At 38.4% G+C, this 23,977-nt stretch overlaps 1 protein-coding gene and 1 long non-coding RNA gene across 2 annotated transcripts; one reads left to right on the top strand and one right to left on the bottom strand.

Moving 5' to 3' along the window:
- Positions 1 to 222: 222 nt before the first annotated feature.
- Positions 223 to 8,761, bottom strand: FABP6 (fatty acid binding protein 6). Its single transcript, XM_013093975.5, has 5 exons — positions 8,743 to 8,761; positions 4,499 to 4,603; positions 3,418 to 3,593; positions 1,100 to 1,189; positions 223 to 350 (listed from the first exon to the last, which is right to left on the bottom strand). Exons 2-5 carry the CDS (start codon positions 4,563 to 4,565, stop codon positions 297 to 299), a joined length of 387 nt encoding a protein of 128 aa, XP_012949429.1. The 5' UTR covers positions 4,566 to 4,603; positions 8,743 to 8,761; the 3' UTR covers positions 223 to 296.
- Positions 7,045 to 23,769, top strand: LOC119718353 (uncharacterized). Its single transcript, XR_005269363.2, has 3 exons — positions 7,045 to 7,173; positions 8,545 to 8,649; positions 23,525 to 23,769. It is a non-coding gene; the product is annotated as an uncharacterized lncRNA (long non-coding RNA).
- The last annotated feature ends 208 nt before the right edge of the window (positions 23,770 to 23,977 follow it).

The raw sequence follows: 23,977 nt of genomic DNA on the forward strand, positions 1-23,977 counted from the left end.
ATAGAACTATTAAGTATGTGATAGACAACATTTGAATATGCCAAGTATGTATTATATCCTGAAATATTTATACTGGAGCAGCATCACTAAGTCCTTGTTGTGTCTTGTGCTTTTTATGAGGATTATTTCTCAGATCTTCAGGAATTATGGGATAATGTTACTGGGAATAATGTTACTCTGAAAAACAATCGTTCATCTTTATAAAGAAAAGAGAGAGCAAAATAGGTCAGAAGTGTATTTTATTTAATTGTATTGTTGCATATTTTTCAGTACACTGGAAAATGTGCTTTAATGCCTTAAGCAATCTTTTTGCTGGTTCTCTTGTAGGTTACACCAGAAGCAGTAGAGAGCTGGAATAAACAAACCAAAAATTTGGTTGAACAGACCAGTTAAAGCTTCAATGTCATAAATGAAAATCCCTGTTAGCTGGCTCACAGAACCCATCCTTTACTGAAGCACATGTACCCTTTAGTAGAACATATCTGAAAAATAAGCTGAATGGTTTAATCTACTCAGAAACACATTGTGTTGCTAGACTTAGCAATCACCAACTCCAAGTTAGTATTGGGTTTTAAGACAGATGATTATTCTCCAAAAGCAGTAAATGATTGACAGTATTTCTTTCAAGGATGGTGAGAGTCCTTTCCTGACTCAGACAGTAATTTACTTGTGGATAGCAGCTACTGAAAACGTACTCAGGCATATGTAGTTGACACAAATACAAGTCACAATTCCGGAAGAGTTATCAAGCATTATGATTTCTGATTCTCAAAAAGTCTATCTTTTACAAGTTTTACTAAATAAATATGGTCAAAAACACAGTAACTCAGGAATAGCTCAAGTTCAACACTCCAGTGTTTTACAGCTGGAACACTGTGTCTAGGAAACAAAACATATTACAAGTTTATTAAAAATATGTAATTTTTGTTCATCTAATTTTCAATTAAGCCTGCGTAAAACTTTAGATGATCTAGACTGAAAGGGAAAGTTCATTAACAGCTTTGCTGTATTTCTTCTATTTTTTTTTTCTGAACTCAAAATTTTGATGCTGTAGATCTTACCTAGATTATTTTGTTAAAAAAAAAAGTTGAGAACTCACCTCCACTAGTTTTCCTCCAGCAATCTCTGCAGTGTGATGATAGTTGGGAAAATCAGCTACTACTTTTCCCCCTTCCATTTTAACAGTTGCCTGTAATAGAGAGAAGTTTAATATTCTCTGGGCCTATTGGCATTTATTTTATCAGACACTGTAAGCGTCTGTGTACCTGATGGTTAAAGTTTTTCCTTTAATAAAAGTAAAACTTGTCTATTATATAAACAGCTTAATGATAAAGACTAAAATCCTTGTGCTTTAGTTCCTAAATATAAGCATCCATAATTTATTAAATAGAAAAATATTCAAGTAACAATACATTCAAGTTCCATATTTACACAATAAATCATAAATAATGTTCACTCATAGCTCTAAAGATAGTCTTACTGCAGACTGTGTTCTCAGTCAACATTTTACGTGGTTCTTCTGTTTTGTCAGTAAAAAGTGAAATTGTATGAGTTATTTTTAAAGTAATGTTTTCATATACTGATAACCTGCCTGCAAGCAGCACAAAAGTCACTGTGGGCTAGTGATGTTAATCTTCACCCTGGATCCTGAGTTTCATGCCTTTAACTACACTAGAGTTCACCTATATCATTTAAGTATAGATGAAGATGACTGTACAGTCTGCAGTCACACCTTTATACTGTAACGTGTCAGTTGCTATACTTTCAGCAAGTTCCTGAGGAAGGGAAATGGAGAAGGATGTGCTGGTCTCTTCTCCCTGGTAACTGATGGCAGAACACAAGGGAATGGCTCAAAAGTTGTGACAGGGTAAGTTTGGACTGAACATTAGGAATAAATTATTTATCATGAGGGTGGTCAAACACTGAAACAAGCTTCCTAGCAAGGTGGTTGATGCCCCATGCCTGTCCATGGTTAAGATGTATTTAGACAATGCCCTTGATGCTTTAACTTTTGGTTAGCCCTGAAGTGCTGAGGCGGTTGCACTTGATAATCTTTGAAGGTCCCTTCCAAGTGAACTACTCTATTCTAAGAGCTACTTCTGTATGGGAGGAGCATGCCAGGATGTTAATATGAAGATTACAAATGCTCCAGCATTTCATCTGACTACCAAAACTAGCTGTGCAGAACTAGCTATGCAGTTCCATCAGAAAGTTAGTCTTGCCTCTATAACTAGTCAGCCTTTCCTGTGCTTTTAGTAATAAAGACAGATCAGCCAGTCATATTTAGAAAGCAAAAAAGTAACGTGCAAAGTGAAGAGGAAACTTTTTTTTTTAATAATTGTGTTTTATCAGATACAAGGAAAGCCTTACTAATTTATATATTGGTTAGTGACTCTGTGCTGAAAGGCAGTGGTTTCTCTGCTGAGTCGTTTACCCTGCATTCATCTTTGGCTACTTAATAGGATTTGGGATGCCAAAGTGCTCAAGAAGAAGATAAAATTTATAATATTTCAAAATTGTGAAGTTTGCAATAAATTGACCAAATAGAATTATGTTTTCTTCCATACACTTCATAAAGGTTTCTCAAAGGCAATGACATTTATTTTTTTTCCTCTCAGAATCAGAAAGGTATGACTGATACAGCATTCTGGAAATCATGCAATACTATTACTGTACTCATTTTGTCACAGGTCCCTGAAAAAAATTGCTGGTTTTCATGTCTCTTCAATATAAAGCATTTATCCAGGAATCTGTTGTATGGTTCCGGACACCTCACAACTGCTGAGTTTAGTTGTCCCAAACTATCCCTTCTAACGGAAGAGACGTGAATAAGGTAATAAAAGAACTGTTTTACAGCAGGTTCTGTATCAAGATTTTTTTTGTCCATGATAGGATCAGCTCAAGGTTGCACAGTCTCCCTTATCACTAAAGACTGTTCATGTTGCAAGTTGCTCTGTACTTCCAATAGTACGGAGAATAGAGAGGTGTTTTTTTCCCCTTCACTTTATGCAGTCCTTTGTTTAAGGCTCAGCACAGGTGACTTTAAAAGGGAAGCACTGCTGTCAGGCACAGGCAGAGCTAAGGATCACAGCACTCCTCATAGAGTGTGCTCCAGTTGCTGCATGGTGCTGGACAATAAAGACAGCTGTCAACCAGCTTGTTAGAATTTTAATTAACATTATGATTGCTTCAGCTACAACACCAGTAGGATGCTCATCACTCTGCCCTTGGTCTTTACTAGTAAATACAATGTTGAAGCTCTAGTGCTCATTAAAATCAGCTTTAGATGTTTTACTAGGGTCATCAAGAAATGGGGAAAAAATATGCATCCTTGGGACAGATTTGATTTTCACCCTACATTCAAAACAAAACAAAAAGCAACTGGGACAGCATAGAACTCGAGAGAAATTAATTTACCTTAAACTTTTTACCACCCATTGTCTCCATGTCTGCTTCCTTGCCAATAGTGAATGTATTAGTTGTGGTGCGACCTCCTGGGAAATGCTGTGTCCAGGTGAAGTCATTTCCATTCTGCACCACCTCAGTGACTATTTTACAATTCCTTCCCATCTCAACCTTCTCACCGGGAAGACCTTAAGAAATAGAAAAATACAGTTTATCAAATAAAATATCCTATCTGTATTGGAATTGAAGCATGCTAATAGCGTGTTTGTTGTCAGACATTGATGTTTGAACATCTGATTTGTGTTTTTATTTTGTTGTTGTTGTTGCTGTTTGTTTTACAGCAGTATCAAAGCTGAGTTTAAATTATTTACATAAAGGAAGGTACAGGGACATCAATGCATTTGCTAAAAGAATAGGTTTTAGTCTGGCTTTCTTTTCCCTTAGAAAGGATACACAATAAACATATATCTGCATGATATAAATACGTTCACATCTTTCTTTCTACTTGGGCTACATGTGCAGTTACATGGAATTTCATGTCTATAAACTTCTGCCTCTGCTATACAACTGGGCATTTCTATTTACTATTGTATTTAGTAAAGTATATTTACTTTGTAAATAAATGAACACAAGCATTGAACTTTTGCACGCAGGTCATGGTGTTCCTAAGAGATTTTACAGGGGTGATCTATCTCTGAAATGGGCTTACACAGTCTTCTGAAAGGGTTCACAGAAACCTATTACTGTAAAAGATTTTGACAAGTACTTTCATACTTAAAACTTTGCTTCCACCAATGAATACTTAGAACAAAAAAGGTGATCTTCATGATTATTATACTGCAAACATCTCTGCCCTTCATTCTGCTGCCACAGAAGAGGAATAACTGCTTCTGTACAATGGGACTATTTCCTGTGGCTAATAGTGCTTCTTATAAGAATGAAAACTGAATCTTCTTGCTGAAATGCTGAACACTCCTACCAAGACTGGTATTTCCTGTTGATCTCTTGATATTTCAATAAAAAAGTTACCTTTTAAAAAAGTATTTCTAACTAATTTATAATCTTCAAGACTTACGCACCGAGACATACTTACCAATTGCCTTCACAAAGTCATCGTAGTTCTCATCGCTTTCAAATTCGTATTTGCCCGTGAATGCCATGTTGCCCTGGAGATGTGGCTGGTAGTGCAGGATAGCCACTGAAACAAAGAAGAATTGGTAAGTGCAGATGGCCTGAGGCCCTCATTTTTATAAGCCAACCCAAGCTGTTCAGCCCACCTGTACTCACGCCCCTAGGAAATATACTTTTATGATCTATGTGAGTCACTAACATGGATGCCGTTGACCTATCTGAAAAGGGCCATAATTCAATTAAAGATCCTTGACAGTAATCTGGAGATCAGCAGAAATGAAGGGCAAAAGCTGGGTTTTCTTTCTTGCATATTTGAAGAAAATGATATATATTTCCCTTAAAGATCCCACTGATTTTGCAGAGGTGATGGAATAATGGTAAAATATTTTATGATGAAACAGGGAGAAAACATCTTCAAAGCAGCATCCTTCAATCACAACCTCGCTTTATTTGGAAGCATATCCTATATTAGTTAATATGTGAAAATAGGAAACAGGCTGCCCAGATTCCTAAGTTATTCTGCTGGGACCTGGGCAATGCCAAGGTTCTGGGTAAATTACTGCACCTGCACATCCTTCATTATCGCCATATGAAGACAAGAATTATGAAATTTTTTACACTACTTGGACGTAAAGTACATTAGAAGCACTCATGGCACCATGTTCCCATATCTTATATCAGACATCAGGAGATATCAGGAGACAAATCTTGCTTCAAATTGCTTAGCGAATGTTTGCATAAAGTACAAACATTTCAGAAATATATACATGTACTTACTTGGAAAAAGTAGAATCAGCACTCTCATTTCTGTAATATGCTAAAAGTGAGAGTCCATGGGGTAATTTAGAACACATACAAGAGCAGGGTAAGAAATTCCCAGCTACAGTGTGTTGGCATTGCTCCACTGGCTGATGATATAGTCCAACAGTTTTTAATCTGAACAAAAGCCTTCCTAGAATTTATGTGCTAACAGTGTCATAACATTGGAATACACAGAGTATCTGAGGTTTGAGTCAGAAAACGTTACCTGTCTTAGAAAAATCTTTACAGTTTTGAAATGTTTCCTTCCAGGGGCAAAATAAGAGGGATTCCAGAACAACAAACTGACTGGTGGGTTAAGAGTCTGAATCAGGAGAGAAGGAGACTTCTAATAGAAAATAATTTTCTGACCACAAAAAGCTTCAGAATGTATTGAGTCAGTTTTGTAAGAGATCATACCTATGGACTTGCCTCATGTTTATTACTTGGAAATTTACATTGTTTATTTTTTTTTTCTCCCTAGTTCCTCTTCTAAGATCTGGCAGAAAGCAACTTCAAAATCTTACATCTTTGTAAAAATATCTAAAACTTTATCATGGAGATGTGTTTTTGAGGTTGACAGCAGTCCTGTCAAAACTACTGCTTTTGGTATGTGCTCATGGCGGGAAAGCAGTTTTATAGCACAGATGCAGATGCAGAAAGTGAACAAAAGGGAAGCATAAAAAATCATGGTCAATTTGTAAAATAAAAAATGTAACAAATGCCCTAGGAATTACTGCCTTCCCACCCCTAACCCTTCACTCCCCCGATATTTACTCAGCTTTTAATTGTCCCATGCTGTGCAGCGGCTGACTGTATTGTGCTAGCGTTTGTGACGCCACAAAAGCCATACCATCTGCTGTCTGCTTGCCATTAAAATGATGTCTCCTTACTTGAAATAGTAAAAAGCCATATATACCTTTCTTCTGCGAACATTCTCCCTGTTCCATGATCAGCATTCAAGTACTTTTCTCTCATGCCCCTGTGTTTTAACACTTGTTTTTTTATATCAGTTACAAATTCATAAGATTCAGGAAAGGAACAGAGAAACTTGCTTTGCAGTCAGTATTACCTTTGGACCTGATTTTAAAGTGCCTGTAAAATGATTTTGACCCTTCTGCCACCATATTTGACACTTATTTTCCTTTTTTTTTTTTTTTTAATTAGAACTATTTCTGAATAGTTCTTAATCTGAAACTTGTGCAGGAGCAGATAACTGAAAGGGAAACTTCCTTTATCAGCTAGACCCAGGTCCTCAGGCCTCATCTCCATAAAGTAAAATAGCATTAGCATGGAACACAACGAAGTGGCTGCACACGCAGAGACCTCTGTTCCTATTGCCAGGGTAAAGCTAAGTAGTTACCAGTTAAGCTACAACAGTGCTAAACTCTGTGCCATTACAGAGGCAAAAAAAACCCTAGTAATTTCACTCACATAAATTCAAAAATTCCATTTACAGGAAGGTATTATCAACCCCATTCCATACATGGACAAGCTGAAAACTGAAAAAAAAAAAGAAAAAAAAAAAAGTGACCTATCAGTGCTTATAGTATAGTGAAAAGATGATGTAGTCAGTAAGAAATCCTAGGTCTATGCATAAATCCTGTGTCCAAAGCATGGCACATTAATTTAAACATTCTTATAATAAACAAGCCCTTAGAAGCAAAGGGTGAGAGCTCTGAAGAGCCAATTACTTTCAGTCACCCAAGGGAATTCTGCAGTTGCTCTACTGATGGGCTGTGAGAATCTTTATTGCTGCTCAGCACAACTGGCTGTGCAAGTCTTTATGTAAGAGACTTGCCTCCTTCACGTGGCTCCGTCTGCTCCACATACTGAAAGGTAACCAGGGTCCTGCCACCGCTGTGCTTTTGGGGAGTGGGCAACCAGTGAGACCATCCTCAGGTTAGCTCAGTTTTGAAGGCCTCTGTCTTGCACTAGGCTCTCAACATTTCAGAGAGACATGCATAACGCCGTAAAGAAGGTAAATGAACTTGAGCCATAAACTCGTCTGTTTACACAGAACTTAATAGGGGACAATGCCATCAGCACAGTAACACCACACAGGCCTTGGAAGATAGATCAAACTGGATAAAGAAAACGGCACAGCTCTCTGAAACAGGAAAAAGATAATCAGATTATATGAACAGTACTTGGGCTTTTATGTTCCCTTTCTTTATAAAGATCAAATTATATTGATAATTATCTTGTGATGTGATATAAAAATGCTGACATATACACAGCTATACAACACTTAGAGCTTGTCTGCAGTGGGAATGTGGTGGGCATAGTGCTGGCATGTAGTACAGGAAATTACAGGTGAATAGTTACTTGGCTGGGTGGGTCATTCTTGCTACACTAAGGAGGAGTTTATTCACCTCCAAGGAGTTGTAATGCTATGCTGTACATGAGAGTTGCAGAATGTATTAAAAACATCCACATAAAAAATAAAGGTAAGACTGCACAGTGTCAATAACCGTGCTTACTCTGCCTGGCTGCTTGGGATCCAAATCAGTTTAGAACAAGTTGGGAGCAAACATACCATCTGTACCCATCTGTGCAGAGGAATTTCTAATGTGCATTTTGTATTTGCATCCATTTTCTGCTCACTCATTCTGAAATAAATCTCTACTTTAGTTCCTGCCTTTTTGTTATAAAATGTAATGAAATTCAAGACTGCATTGGAGAATGAAGAATTTCATTGAGTAGTCTTTCAAATATTGAGTCAGGACAATATTTATTCCAAGAGTAAAGGTATGGAGGCCTTCTGACTTTACTGAGGTGATGGTTACTTGCACAATTGTTAATGTTAGTCATCCAAGTTCCTCTCAGTTTCAGCTAAAAACTTCATTCATTTAATGACCTTACACTTTGTATTTACAATACTCATGAATTTCCTGCCTCTTCAGAGCTGTAAGCCTGTAAAGTTGCTTTTGCATTCCTCTACAGCAGTGCTTCAGCCTTGGTCGGCTGGGCACTTAGCTAAACGGTGCAGAATTACTTAGTTAAACAAACAAACAACAACAACAACACTAACCACAATAAATTAAACCAAAATTATCCACTTTTTTTTTCCAAAATGTATACATGTATATATACATGTATGCATACATGTATACATCATTACATATGTAATCCATTCCATCTACAGCAATGTGGGTAGCTGCACACCGCTGCAAACATCCTTGTTTATGTCATGTTTCTACTTAACAGAACTGAGTTGAAATTCAACTGAATTAACAGCTATAACTGAGACCAGTGGAAAAAATGAGAAGCAGTTCCCTCTACACATACAGGGGTGTAAGAAGAAGGCATGAGGTAAGAGCTGTAATGGAGAAAGACAAAAGAATAAAAAGCTCCAGGTGTAAAAATTAAAAACAGTTTTCAGAAAGGTTATTAACTTCAGGGTACCTGGCACTATCAATCATTTTCAGGAGGAAGATGCAGCTGCCCTTTATGTAGGTCAAAGAAAATACCATTATTCTATAGGGGACTGTGCCCTCTGGTGGCCAAATATCTGGTGGCCAAGGCCTGTACGCCAATCAGCGTGTCCTACAGCAAGTCCCTACCTCCCCCATAAATCCCCCTGACTTCAGTTAAAGCATACCAGGGTTTCTAACTAGCCCAGTGCCACAGCTGAAGCTCCAAGATCAGTCTCCAATCTCCTTGGTCTCTGACTGTTTGAAATGCAAAATCTCCTGCCTGAGCCAGACAATCAGTTCAGTAAGAGTATCAGTACAGTATCAGACAATCAGCTCAGTTAAGTGTATCAGTATTTATAAAAGCAATTATCTTCATGTTTCATTTTGGGACATATTTCTAAATGATAATGATTTCCTAAACACTGGATTATGGCAACACTGAAATACCATATATTATTAGCTTTTGCTTAAGTACATTTTATTGCTATCTGGGCAATCAATAATACGCAGGGCTGCTTCATATAGATTTAATTAAACATTATAGAACACAGGCCAAATGCTTGCTTCCCTGAATTCAGCCTGAGTTCTTCAGCTTCACCTACAGCAAAGCTACAACTTCAACACAAACAATTTAATGAATCTAACTTTATATGCAAATGTTATTTGTAGCAGACTAGCATTTATGAACCCCTCTGAGTGGATTCAGCTGTCACAGAAAAACACAAGGGTTTGCATACTAATTTGGAGCCCCACTGTCAGCAGACAGACTGCAAGGGAAGTGGTATAACCTTGTTCTGTGAGACTTAAGGCACACAGGCTTTTTATAATGAGTTTGTCTCATAGAATAAAAACAAACAAACAAAACACAAAAAGCACAACAAAACACTCACAGTAAAGCTTATCTAACTGATGGTTCTCTAAGGCACCTCTCTAACACCAGCACATAGCAAGCCTCCTATCTAAGTACACATTGACAGCACTATGGGAAGGAATCAAGCCACTAGGTACAATGAGAAGTTATGCAGAAAGGCTCAACAGTGCATTTAAATTTATTAGGATCATGTGAGTTGAAACTGTGTGGCTGTTGCAGACACATAGCATGAGTAAGTTTTCAGGGAAGTAAAACCCTCATTAAAGCTTATACCCAAAGGAAAAATTCATCTAAAGAGAGTAGTTAATTCCCTCTGCCTCCCAAATCAGCTACTTCTGATATGCAAAACAGCTGAGTCTTCAAATGCTGGTAGGAACAGAAGGAACTTTCAGGAACCAAATCAAAGGCCGAGGATACCTCTACTTTCAGAATTTACTTGCCACAGTCATAAATATAACGCCTTTGCATTCTTTTTGTCATGTTGGAGTCACCCTGCCCTTGAATGTCTCCCAACATGCTTTAAAGTTTATTAACCTTTCAGACGTGTAGTATAAAGCCAACTGAGATAATTTAAAGACAAAGTGGAGATAAGGAAAGTAATTCCATTAGTGAATGAACAAGGTTGAGTGACTATCTTTGAAGTGCTTTTAAAACTGGAATGCAGTTGAACAAGGAACAAGGATTCAGAATAAAAGTAGAAGCTCTCCCCTGAAAAGAAATGATCCTTTCAGAATTAATGCTGATCAGGAAAGCTTGTAAATTCCTAATACAGCTGTAGCTGGCAATTATTCAACAACTCTCCACAGAAATGGCTGATGATTATTAATTCCTTTGGTACTCAGAGTAATCATTCATAATAAATTCAGAATGAACTCATTTCGTATTAACGTAATGTGTAATTCCATGGGACTTGTATTATAATTTTGCCTTAATTAATGGGTAGTTAATAGTATCCATTTAGCGTAGTACTAGGTGTTATTATTCTAAACTCATAAGCAGTAGAAAAGTAATTACCAACAAGATGTGGCTGAATTATTGAAAAGCTAATGCTTGTACAGACTCCAAACATTTAACAGAAATGCCCTGGCCAGCTCTACAAGATTTCTATAGGTGACTCAGTACCGATGCTGCTCTTGCCCACAAGTGACATTCTGAAAGGTTGAATTTGCCTCACACACACACACAAAAAAAAAAAAAAAAAAAAGATCCTACTACTATTTGAGGAAGACTCAACTCCTTCAGAAAACTAGTATTTTGGGGACTTGCATAAAGGAAACTTGCATTATTTCCTGCCAAAGCACTGTTATCAGGAAAACCTTCAGTCTGTTTGGACCTCCAGTGAGCAAGATAATTAACTGGTTCAAGCTGGCATAGCTTCTGTAAGAAGTGGTTGGTTCTGCTGCCCCTGACTGGTGTTCCTGATCTCTGACTGTTATCTCAATAGGACTGCTGAGGTCTGGTTTTGGACAACTAAAAAGACAGAAAACTAAACTCACCCCCCCAAAAAAAAGTAAGAAAAAAATAACTGATTAGTTTTCAGGTGGTTTTACCAGTTTTCAGCTGATTTTGTTCCCTGAACTGTCTCAGGACGTGGTCATACCCTGCTAGTACAGCAGGAGGTACAAGAGGATGAGAAGACCAAGGGCACCAGCACAATGAACAACATTTAGCCCTTTCATTGGTCTAGAGATGTCTGCAAACCATGCAGTGATTGAGAGCAGCCTGAGGATATGAAGGCACTGTTTAAATTGTTCAAGAGTCACCTCTTGCCTTGTGGTGGCACAAGTGTTTATGCAGTAACACAGCAACCAGAGCAAGGGCCTGATCTGAATTAAAAATACCCCAAAATATAAAGCTGTTTTTCAGCTTAATTGGTGCTGTGATCCAGTTACTCAGATGATCACACCAATACCTGTGTTGGCAGAGTGGAAGTATTGGCATGGAGAAGGAAACAGCTGCTGGGGGAGTATCCACAAAAGGTACATATAGCCACCAAAAAATGTTCATTGCGATCGTGATCTGAGTTACACTTCATTATGCATATTAGGAGAAAAACGAAGGCCATGCTAACAGAGTTAGTGGTACATGTCTAGTCTGGCTTAACTGAACATTTTTTCTGCAAGCTTAAGGCTCAGTATAAATTCTCTGAACTTTGTACTACACATTGGCTTTTCAGAATCTAACACCTAAGCAAATTAAATCTGCACTCCTAAACTCAAAAGCACTCAAACAAGGAACTGGAAGGGATATTTCTGTTATCATTTCAGATTTTTAGAACTGATAGCACTCTATGAAGTGCTTGTCTTTGTTATTTTAGCAGGCAGTTTACTCCCTAGTATGTAAAATTTTTCTTTTAATTTATAGTTTAAATTAATTCATTGTTGTACTAAATCTGTACTTGTGCCAGAACTGCCCCTTCTTTCTCTGAGTTTATCCCAAATTTCTTTAGTGAGCACCTTTTTGTTTGTTTGTTTTAGTTAGACTAAAGCAATCAGGCTAAGCCATGCCAAACTCTGTTAAGACAATTCTGAAGTGACGGACTTTTTCTTATTCTTATCATCCTAGTACTCCACTTACCCCAATTTTACTAGGATCTCAAATGTTTTCCAGCTCAACAAGTTTCGCTAGTACACTACCCACCTTTAATAAAAGGCCATTAATGGATATACTAACATAACTTACATAACATACAGTAAGACTGATACTAGCGACTTCTTTTGAATCTAATTGTTCTTTTCTTTCTTCAGTATTCTTTCTTTTAATAGTTATCTTACATTTATTTTATCAATTGTATGCAAAACAATGGTAATGGGGACTGACAGTAGAAACAGGAAGGTATCTTTTTTTTAAGTTTTAGTAATGACTTCAACAAAAGACTTGAAGATTTTTGTTATGCCACTTTTGACATATAAAATTTGGAAGTGCACAGTAGAAAAATGACTGGCTCCCATCACTCTGGGTCACACAAACCTGTTAAGCTTCCTTTGAAATATCATATTTGGACTAAAAGCCACTATGGAACATTTTGTACCTCAACAGTTTTGGTCTATTACAGAGAAGTTTTTAAAAATTGCTAAAACAAGATTATAATTCAGCCTTATCTGCAGTCTTCTGGTAAAAGCAAACTGAGTTAAAGATACTACCTCTATATATTTTTTCGACATACTTATATTGAAAGTCCCTAACACACTGTAAGTATTATTCTAATAAATTAGTATCTGACATTCCTAAAGTCAGGAATCGTTGTAACTACCCCTTCTGACTTTTCTGACCAAAAAATAATAGTCATATCCCCTTTATCTACATAGTTTATATGATGTGTTATAAAGATTTTATTACTTGATAGTATCGATAGTATCTATATGATAGTACTTGCTGACACATCAGAACAACGTAACTTCAAATTGGAACTTATCTTCAAGGTAATCTAGTCTAATTTGGAGGCTTGTCACATGGCTGTGGTCTTCTAAACAATCCTCATTCAGCATCAAAAGGGGGAAAAATGTCTGTATCCCACTGCAAAATGAAGGTGCGCTGTGCCTGCAGTTAATGTTAGCAGGAACTGCTGGCAGGAGGGTAACTGGATGCAGGTTTCTGAAATAGGCTGTCACCACCATACAACACCACCAAAAATAACTTCTTCCTTAGTCACCACATGTTTCAAAGGCATCAGTAATGCCCTGGAATCCCTCTCTGGAGTTACAGTTACCCAATGAACTTCTTATGTGATTGTTCAAGTTTTATCAAATGAGGCTTAGGAGACAGTGGGATAAATGTGGGTTGAAACCAGGACCCAGATGTTTCATGAATTTACCCTGCTTCTAGAGTATACACTGGAGTTCTGCCTGAACTCTGTTGGCAGTGGGTTTCTCATGATAGCTGGACAACTTTCTGAAATCAGTCCTAGAACTTCTGCATTTTCACAGGCACTGAACCAGTTCGCTTATTTTACTGTCATTCCTTCTCTCACATCCCTTCTGCAGCTCCCTACATGCTCCACCTAAGAAACCAAGCAACTGACGATTTAGTCTATATGACATTGGTTTAGGTTTTCTTGAAGGCAAGCTCTGTGTAGCATTTCTTAAGTTTACTGAAGTCAATAAAAAACACTATGTAACAGCATGTTTTAATTTCTTCTTTCTGTAGGAAATCTGCTAAGAGCTTCTCTGGTTCTTCACAGACATCATAAAACAATGAATCAGTTTTTAAATGCTAGCTGCTGTATAGATGACAGATTTTCAAAATCTAAAAATTTAATATAATGAACACTAAGAACTGAAAATTCTTAAAAAATGAAAATTATGATGATTTGGCCTTTCTCAATTTCACTCACATTATTGGCTTATTAGCCATAGGCTACTAGCATGCAGCTATGGTTAATAAGGAAGTAAATGATGGACTTTTAACAACAAACGTTATGTAATTAACGTAAGGACACTACTAGTCTTCCTTGCAAGACAATGTATTTCCTTGTGTGAACTAAGAATCTGACAAGAACTGGAGGTGCTAAGTATTTTGCAGCACTTTATCTCTATTAGCTTCACTGCCATATTTACTTAATACAAAATGTTTATTTGCATTGGTAAGGAGATGTTTTTAAAAAGATCATATTTTGAAGCACAAGTGCATTTGATTTTTCCATTTGTATCTGTTTTGACTTTATACCATTTATACTCATTAATTCTAAGTAGCGTTTCGAGGAAGAACAAAGACATTAAGGACTGTCTTTTCCTTGTCTTTCCCTTGAATCAATGTGTTGAGAGAGAGTGATAGCAATCTGGAGAGACATGAAAGGATCTCAAATAACACCAGCGATGTCTAGTGTAAATTGCTGCCATATCCCTGGCTATCCTATTTTTACACAACACAGCTAAAGCTGCTGCCTTAGAAAATACCTGTAACAAAGTGTAGATGCTCAACCACATTATTTCATGCACGCTTCTACAAATCGTGTATATAAAAGTTTATATAAAGCTAGAAGTTTTTTTTTTGTTGTTGGAATTATTTTTTACAAGCAAAGCAACTTCTGAAAAATATTTACATGTATATATAATATCACAGTTAATATTGAAACAAACAAACAAACAAACAACACATTTATTTTGTCTTTGCTTTAAAACAAATCCAGTTTAAAAATGTGTGAAATGTCTGATTTCAAATCCATTAGTGATTTATATACAAATGCCATTTTAATAATTGTACCTTGATAATAGTCCCACTCCCTTCATCTTCCTCTAGCTTGGGACATCTGGAGCATTTTCTTTCATACGTAGCAGAGTTTGTTTCATGATATGCATGGTGAATAATGCAGGCTATCAATGAGTCCTGAGCAAGTGCTGAGGAAATAAATGGAAAGAAAAATCTTTTGACTTTGAAAAATGCTGTTTCTTTGGAAAATACCAACATGTTTTCATACTTCTGACATGAAAAAGACTGGTTTTATCTTCCTTATGATTTTGCAGTTTCACAGCTTCCTTATTTTTGTGCATCTTTACTTCTGTAACTTTAGCATTTCTGTATCTGTATCTGGATGGTTACTGAAGCCAATACAGAAAGCAGCTGAACTAAAGAAAGGCCAAATTCCCCACTTGGCCTGCCAGGGGAACTTCCATACTGCAAGGGTTACTCAGAGTTCAGTATGCATGGAATAAACACAGCATACTTTATTAAGCATCCTGCTTTCCAGACTGCTGTTCCCCAGCCCTTCATTATTAAAGCAATAGTACTGTATTTTAAATACAGATTATGTAGTTTGCCCCAGGTCATATGAGATGGGATTAATAGCCAGAAATCCTGATTCTCTGCTGTCTGTTAAAACACTAGGCATCCCTCCATCTTTTAGATATAATGGGTTCTCCAGCACATTGCCCTGTATCTCCACTGATTTTCCTGAAATGTATTAACCTCCACATACTGCACTTGAAAAGCCTGCTGCTTTAATGGTGCACATAAGCCCCATGCACAGTTAAATTTTGCTACTCCTTCAGCTGCGGTTTCTGAATCTGCTAAGGGGAACATGAAAATTAGATTATTATTTTTTTTGTAAGGTATATCTGCTTTGCAGTTCATCTTCCTTATATTTTAAAACCATGTTTACTTGTCCCCTCCCATCTCTTTCAGTCTCTCAAGCTTTTCCTCTATTCCCAATTCCTGCGGCTCATCTAAAGAGATGAGTTAGATGGAACAGACAGCTATCTGGTGATGTTATTTACTTCCCTATAAACCAGGCAAAAAAGGATTTTGTTTTAAAATAAAGAATCTCAAAGCCAGACAAGGGAAACCGATATTTGAATATATTTTTATTATGCTAGCATAGTGCTTACAGTGTGCCACAATGAAAAGACTGATGCAAGTTAACTGTGCAAGAACAGAAAGTTTTGAAAAAGTGATGCAGAGGATACATTTCTCTTCTGGAAAAATAAAAAATAATAATAATAATAAAAAAAAGCTATTAAAAAAGCTATTTTTCTTTGCCAGTAAGTACTTTTTTGGGCTTTAGTTTTGCATTGATGTGTCTGATACACCATAATATGGCACTCAATATTTTACAAAAAGCTAAAACACAGACAATGACATCAATGACATAGGCACAGCAGAGACGTTTAACGCCTTCTTCACCTCCATCTTCAATACTGATGATGGGCTTCAGGACCCAGGGTGTCTTGGACGGGAGGACCATGATGGTGGGAATGACAAACTCCCAACCAACCCTGAATGTGTGCAGGACTTGCTGCTCCACCTCGATTCATACAAGTCCATGGGTCCGGATGGGATCCATCCCAGGGTGCTTAAAGAGCTGGCTGATGTCATCACAGGACCTCTCTCAATTATTTATCAATGGTCTTGTGAATCTGGAGAGGTCCCAGTAGACTGGAAGCTGGCAAATGTTGTGCCTATTTTCAAGAAGGGTAAGGAAGAAGACCCTAGCAATTACAGGCCTGTCAGTCTCATGTAAGTGCTTGGTAAAATTATGGAGAAGATGATCCTTGAAGTTATTGAGGTGCACCTGGGGGACATTGCAGTCACTGGTCCCAGCCAACATGGGTTCACGAGGGGTAGGTGCTGCCTAACAAATTTGATTTCCTTTTATGATAAGGAAACCCATCTAGTTGACCAAGGGAAACCAGATGATGTGATCTTTTTGGACTTCAACAAGGCTTTTGACACGGTTTCCCATAGGATCCTACTGGACAAAATGTCCAGCATAAAACTTAGCAAAAACATCGTACGATGGGTGAGCAATTGGCTGATGGGCAGGGCTCAAAGGGTTGCGGTAAGTGGGGCCACATCTGGCTGGCGGATGGTCACTAGTGGGGTCCCTCAAGGCTCCATTTTAGGGTCAGTCCTCTTCAATGTCTTTACAAATGAATTAGATGTAGGATTAGAAAGTGTTTTGAGGAAATTTGCCAATGACACCAAACGTGGAGGAGTTGTGGACTCTGAGGGTCCAAGGAAAGGCCTTGCAGAGAGACCTGGACAGATTGGAGAGCTGGGTGATCACCAACCACATGAAGTTTAACAAAAGCAAGTGCCAGGTCCTGCACCTGGGTTGGGGCAACCCTGGCTTTACGTACAGACTGGGCGACGAGACGCTGGAGAGCAGCCCTGCAGGAAGGATACTGGGGGCTGTGGTTGACAGCAAGTTGAATATGAGCCAGCTGTGTGCCCTGGCAGCCAGGAAGGCCAACCGTATCCTGGGGTGCATCAAGCAACAGCATCGCTAGGCAGTTGAGGGAGGTGATTGTCCTGCTCTACTCTGCGCTGGTGCGGCCTCACCTTGAGTACTGTGTGCAGTTCTGGGCACCACAGTACAAGAAGGACATTGAACTGTTGGAGAGTGTCCAGAGGAGGGCGACAAAGATGGTGAAGGGCCTAGAGGGGACGACGTATGAGGAGTGGCTGAGGTCATAGGGCCTGTTCAGCCTGGAGAAGAGGAGGCTGAGGGGAGACCTCATCACAGTCTACAACTTCCTCCTGAGGGGGAGTGGGGAGGCAGGTGACCTATTCTCTGTAATCACCAGTGATAGGACCCGCTGGAACGGGGTTAAGCTGAGGCAGGGGAAGTTTAGGCTGGACAGCAGGAAGAGGTTCTTCACCGAGCGAGTGGTTGCACATTGGAACAGGCTCCGCAGGGATGTAGTCACTGCACCAAGCCTGTCTGAATTTAAGAAGAGATTGGACTGTGGGCTTAGTCACATGGTCTAAACTTCTGGGTAGACCTGTGCGGTGCCAGGAGTTGGACTTGATGATCCTTATGGGTCCCTTCCAACTCGGGATATTCTATGATTCTATGATATTTGTTTAGATACATTTAACAGAAGTAAGAAATATGCTTTTGTAACAGAGAAAATATCTCATGCCACTTCTTCACCATCTCCAAAAAAGGCAGTTCTTTACATTTGCTTTTTCTATTAGATCCTTATATTAAATCAAGCCTGTGGTGTCCCTCTTCCAACGGTTTTATCCTGGTTTTATTTATTCTTGGTCAGCAGTAAGTATGCTGCTATTACTCAAACAATGCTGATGTAATACTGAGAAAATGAGACCATATTGTTAACAACTGTGATTTTATTATTAAATCCTGGAATAAGACATATTTATCTTAAAGTTACCTTCTGGAATCAAGAGAAAAATCTGGACAAGAGTTGAAAATCTGAACTTCATGTCATAATACCATACCACAGCTTATAAACAAAACCTATTTTCTTCATAAATGATGAGAAAACATCAGGGAACATAGAAAGACAACTGATTAGTTTTTTAAAACTTCATTTTCAACCTAAATACACATTTTTGAATGGCTCAGTTAGGTAACACATACAGATCAGCTACTATTCTCAGGATGCTTAAAAATCTGGACACTTAGTTCAGTGACTGGAGAAGGTGTCAGCTTGCCAATATTCTGCTTCCTCAGACAGAAACAGACAAAATTTGGGTGAAGTTTACAAACCAGCTGCATGCACCAATAACGCAGGACTCTACCACCCAGGATTATCCTGGTGACTCCCTTGGTGAGCATGACAAAGTGGTTCTAAATCCACCACCTCTGAATTTCTCTGATTTTTTTTCCCCAGAGAAGAAAGGCATGGCCTTTCAGAGCAGCCTCTGACAATCAGGTAGAAAAGTCTGAGTCATAAACCACTCTGCCATCTAGTGATAACACTTTAATTCTGCTCCTCGGCTGAATAAACGTTCAAGTATGCTACAGATGGATTTCTGTGCAAAAATCTCTGGCTTACAAGGCTAGTTGCAGCTTGTGTCCTGAGAGACAGGAGACAAAGAACTACAAGACTTAAACTCTTATTGCACAATATTGGGATTTTTACACTATTTACAAAACCAGGATTCAGACAAATTATTAAATATATAGATTGAAGATGATGCACTACCCACGTTAAATCGCAAGTCTTCTGCACGTAAAGCTCTTTTTTCTTTTTCCTGGAAGCACCTGATGAGATTCTGTAATCAAGTCACTGTATCTTTGTTCTTGTTTACTCACTGAACACATAAGGGCTTCTGCCAAAGGTCTGCCTTGCAATACAATATTTATCAAAACTCTTGGTTTACCAGAAAATATAGCAATTACATAATGGCTTTATAACAGTGATTTGGTGTGGCAAAATCAACACAAATTTTCACTGAAAAAAAAAATATGTATATATTATTTTATATACATATCCACAAAGTCACAAAAAAAAGACCTTTCCCATTTAAAATAAAAAATATGTTTTTCTGAGAATGCACATCATCCTCTGAGATAGTATTTGTCTCAAAAGTCCTAATTTTTGAAAAGATGGTTTAAAGTTATTGCTATCTCCAGATACTGTGTTAGAAAAAAAAAAAAATGTTGCTAATCAAACATGCATGGACTGTGATACAGAATCTGGGTACCTAAGTGGATTTTAAAGCCAAGGAAAAATTATTTTCCTTGCTGATTTCCAAAACAAAAACCTGCACTTCTAATGCAGCTTTTCTACAAGCAATTTGTACTTTTAGGCCCAGATTATTCCTTTATTTTTTCCCACTGTCACCATACAGCATTACTATTTGCAACCCACGTGTCACTAAGAGCTCTGTAGCCGGAGGCATTTAGACCTTCTGTGCCCTGACTCTTTACAGCTGCATCGCCGCTTCCAGCTTCCTCTCCTGAAAGAAATGCTTATTAGATTACCGTTCCATGTCAGTATTCTGGCACTTGCACAAAGGCTGACCACAGGGCTGGGCAGAAGATCTGCTTTCCTTCCCCTCTTCGGGCTACTCAAAGCTCAGAAAAGATGGACTGTGTAGATCCCTGCAGAAAGGAGTCATTCTTGCAAAGCAGCACAGAATCACTACAGCAGCTATTTACCCTGGCTGACACTCACAAGTGTGGGAGCAGCAGGAGAGGTTTTTGTCCAGATCCTGTAATTAGGGACTGAGGGAAACCAGAAACAGACTGTATGGGGAGCTGCAGTCAGAGGTAGGTGAAGCTGACTCACATCTCTTTATTCCTCAGGAAGGATAATCAAACTAGATTTGATTTATGTGGGGTCATCATAGCACAGAAAGTCAGGAAGAAAAATGGCTTGAATCAGCTTCCTAGCATCTCGCTGCTGTGTACTGGGTAAGCTTGCAAGCAGGAGCCGGGCAGGCTGAGGACACAAACAGTGCAGGTCCTCCTGCTCAGTCTCTGGGAAATGAAAACCCAACTAACTGATAGCACTGAACACTGAAATTCTTTCAGTACTGATTTTCAGTTGTCTGATTGAGAAAGAATCCTTCTCCTATGATGGTATTTTTTTGAAGGTTTTTGTCTGGTCGGTGCCTTCTCTTAAGTCCTTGTGACCTACATACAGACATGATACAATTAAAGCCCTCTTTCTCTTTATTTTTTATGTGACATCACTTGGCTGAGCCAGCCCTGGAGTTGCTGAGGCCTTTGTTTTGTTTTCTCACACAAGGTCAGATATGATTTTTTATAATACTCTGTTATCTTCATAGTGAAAATGAACATTCAAATCTCTCTCAAAGAAATACAGGGTTTAGATGCTAGCTAGCAGTGGCATTGATGGACACACCCTTGCTGCTGTTGCTATCCTGAAGTATTAAAAGAAGAAGCCCAGAGTTAGGCATCCCTCTGCAAAAAAACAGGACTGAGGCAGACAGGAAGTTACTGTGAGCTCCCACATTGCCACTGAGCACCAGTAACTGATACGCACCTTCCCCGAGCTGCTGGCCAACATGCAGTACAACCTGCTAACCTAAATCATTTTCACTGAGACACTTTGATGAGGTTTGAATGGCACAAAAAATTACTCTAGGGATATGGAATCCAACCCCCACTATTTAAATCAAGATTGGTAGGATCATTACTACCTGATGACTGTTCATTAAGCCTGGGTGAGATAAATTTGGAAGTCAGTTGAACTCCCAGTGGCAGGAGATTTGCTGCAAACTGATTTCATAGCGCTAAGGTTTATTCCATTTGGAATAGACTCAAGCTTTGAACTGATCTCTGTCTGGATCGCTAGCTGGAAACAGAGAGGCATCCTGCTTTTCCAGAACATGCAATTCACTCCTGCAGCTGGCATCATTTTGACAAACAAAAATAACCAAGAACTGAGCTGCCCTGCAGGAGCCTCTGCCTTGTGACTTGTCCCTGCAGGTTAGAGTTGAACCTCAGTCCTGCAGCGAGGGGCACTGTCAGGGCTTGAGCTTTACCTGTTGGCTGGATCTAAACAAAGCAGCGCAGAGCCCACTGCTGTCAGTCTGGCACCTTTCACCAGCCCTACGTTACTCAGCAGTTAGAGAAACAACAGGCATTTCAGCATAGTAGGGGAGAAGCAGCTGGCTAGAGGATGAAGGAATAGAAAGAAGCAATTATACTATTATGAGTATCAAACAAGCCCACATCACTCTTACTTGTGCTTGGGGGTGCAAGGCCAGCTCATAACCACCTTTGTTGCTGATTGTTTTTTTGACAGAAATTGCTCCCTAAACAGTCATGTTCAGTGATTATTTGTCTCCTTCCTTCTTCCTCTGATTACAGCCAGACTGGGATATCCCTGATCTGCATAGAAATGAATATTTTAAAAGTCAGTGCTGTCCTCAAAGGGGCTTGTGCACCATTAGGTCTCCAGATTTACTGCACTAGCAAAGAACACTGCAGCAATGAAGCAGCAGCAATAGTCTATAACAAGGAGAAAAGATCTAAAAGAAAAGGATTTTGTCTTCACATGTTCATAACTAAAAATTAAAATGATCATTGAGGTCCTATTTTTAATAAGGAATTTTCACCAAATTTTGTAACCACACTGACAGAGCCAGCTCTATATTACATAGTAATACTTCTTGATTCAGCACCTGCGCTGTATTTTACCTGTGATCATGAACAGTGAACCACTATCATCAAAAAGCAAAGTATATTGAAACATGATGTTTGGTGGGTTACTTTCTTATATTAAGGCCTCATGTTTTCTAAGTCTGCATGGGAAATTTTCCCACAGCCAACAGCAGCTTGTGCAAAATAGTAACTGTGCTGTGATGCTTGACAGTAGCACAGATTTTCCCAGAACCACTGAGAAAGCAGAGTTATTAATTGCAATATGTGTACCCAGGCTGATACAGTTGGCAACAATGGTAATGAGCGTACCAAATTGTGTTCTTACTGTGTAAGATATGCCAGGGTCTCATCACCTGCTTTCAGAGTTTTGAAGTCCCCTGCCTATTTCCATATTGTTAATTATCTCAGTCTCCCTGCAAAAGAAAGTCCAAGTCACAGATCAAATCTATTCCCTTCTGGATGTTTCACTTTACATTAATCCAAAAGCAATCACACAACATAAACATCTGTCCATTTCTCCTCCCTGTCCATGGCTCTCATACCTCTCTTTTAGCTCTGCTCTGCTTTTCAGCCCTGCTAAAAGACAAGCCCTGAAATCCAGTTACATTCAACTTTGACTCATTGGGTGGACCTTCTCTCCCACTGCACCGTCTGCAGCTTTGTGGTTGTTTTATGCCTATGACTGTTTCTACGTGCTTAACAACTCTCTGAATTGACTCATATTTTCCATCATTTTAGGAACAATTCAAGAGCTTATTTTGGCTTGACCAGATCTGACTCACCCTGGGTGACCTCAGAAATTAGAATCAAATTCAGATTAGTGTAGAAAAACTAAAACTATAGTCAAATTGCAACTACAGCAAAGATGTAATTGCATCTTTACTAATGTGACAAAAAATTCCTGGCCTCCAGTCTGAACATATAACCAGTGTTTACCTGGTCTACCACTGGTCCAAGCCTGCAACAATTAGCCACTTCGGTTTTATTCTAAGGCAAAAACATAATGGGTATCATAAAGATCTTTTATACTCAATTATGCCGTGGAGAAAGAAAAAACTTAAATTACATAAATGTCACTATACCACAGAAATATGAAATTTAAGAAATTCATTCATGCACACGTACTTTGGAGTTTCAATCCATGATGAAAACACAGAGAAATAGCATAAAATTCCCCCAATTACAAGGTATTAAAATAGCCATCAGCATTTTGAACTATAAAATACTACTTTTTACTGTGTACATGTTCAGTTATTTGTCTATCAAGCTCTAGCTGAAATCTATGCGAGTTTTGCCTGACCAGAGACCTCAAGGAACGTAATACTCAAAAACAAGTAAACAAACAAACGCTTGTTATAAAACAGTTGATTAAAAGTACAAAAAGTCTACAATATTAAAATCTAATGTCCTTATGATTATGCATTTAGTAAGACTTGCACAATCTCTAGGCTTAAATAAGAAAAATAAGTTTTTCTCTTCCTGACTAGTTCCATTTTGTCTGACATTTTGTTAATTGTTTTGGGACACAGACATATGCTTACATCATGTGTATGATTCACTATACCCTTTTTGCCGCAGAAATGTATCACTTGACAGGACTCATCATGAAAGCGAAGCTGCATTTCAGAACATTTTTGTCATTCCAATGGATACCAAAGCAGAACAAACAGATCACCCAGACATACACCAGACTGAAGAACAAGGAGGACTGGTGGCAGAACATTCAGTAAACATAACATTGAACTGACACAGTATCCAGTGACAGGGGGATGGTGAAAGTAATACCAAAATTGCAGTAGTGTCCCAAACATTAACTATCTAGACTGCAGATCTAAAAAGCACAAAGAATGAACCTTGTATGCAATGCAGATTGCTTGGAAGCAGAGTTACAGCTTTAAATTGTTCTCAATCTTTTGCCCATAATAAATAGAATGACATGGTACATTTTCTTTTATGTATTTATTAACAGTTTCCCTCTCTTTTTGTTTAGTTTGAACGTAAATAAAGGAAACCTTTAGTCTTGCAAAAAAG

The sequence above is a fragment of the Anas platyrhynchos genome, chromosome 14 (genome assembly GCF_047663525.1).
Source record: "Anas platyrhynchos isolate ZD024472 breed Pekin duck chromosome 14, IASCAAS_PekinDuck_T2T, whole genome shotgun sequence".
In the NCBI taxonomy this organism is placed as follows: Eukaryota; Metazoa; Chordata; class Aves; order Anseriformes; family Anatidae; genus Anas; species Anas platyrhynchos.

Bases quoted from the DNA above. Each gene is read 5' to 3' on its own strand.
- FABP6 (XM_013093975.5), bottom strand. From the start codon at position 4,565: ATGGCATTCACGGGCAAATACGAATTTGAAAGCGATGAGAACTACGAT. The intron at 3,594-4,498 runs GTAAGTATGTCT...CTATTTCTTAAG, and splicing joins TGACTTTGTGAAGGCAATTG to GTCTTCCCGGTGAGAAGGTT. The intron at 1,190-3,417 runs GTAAATTAATTT...TCTCTATTACAG, and splicing joins TGGGTGGTAAAAAGTTTAAG to GCAACTGTTAAAATGGAAGG.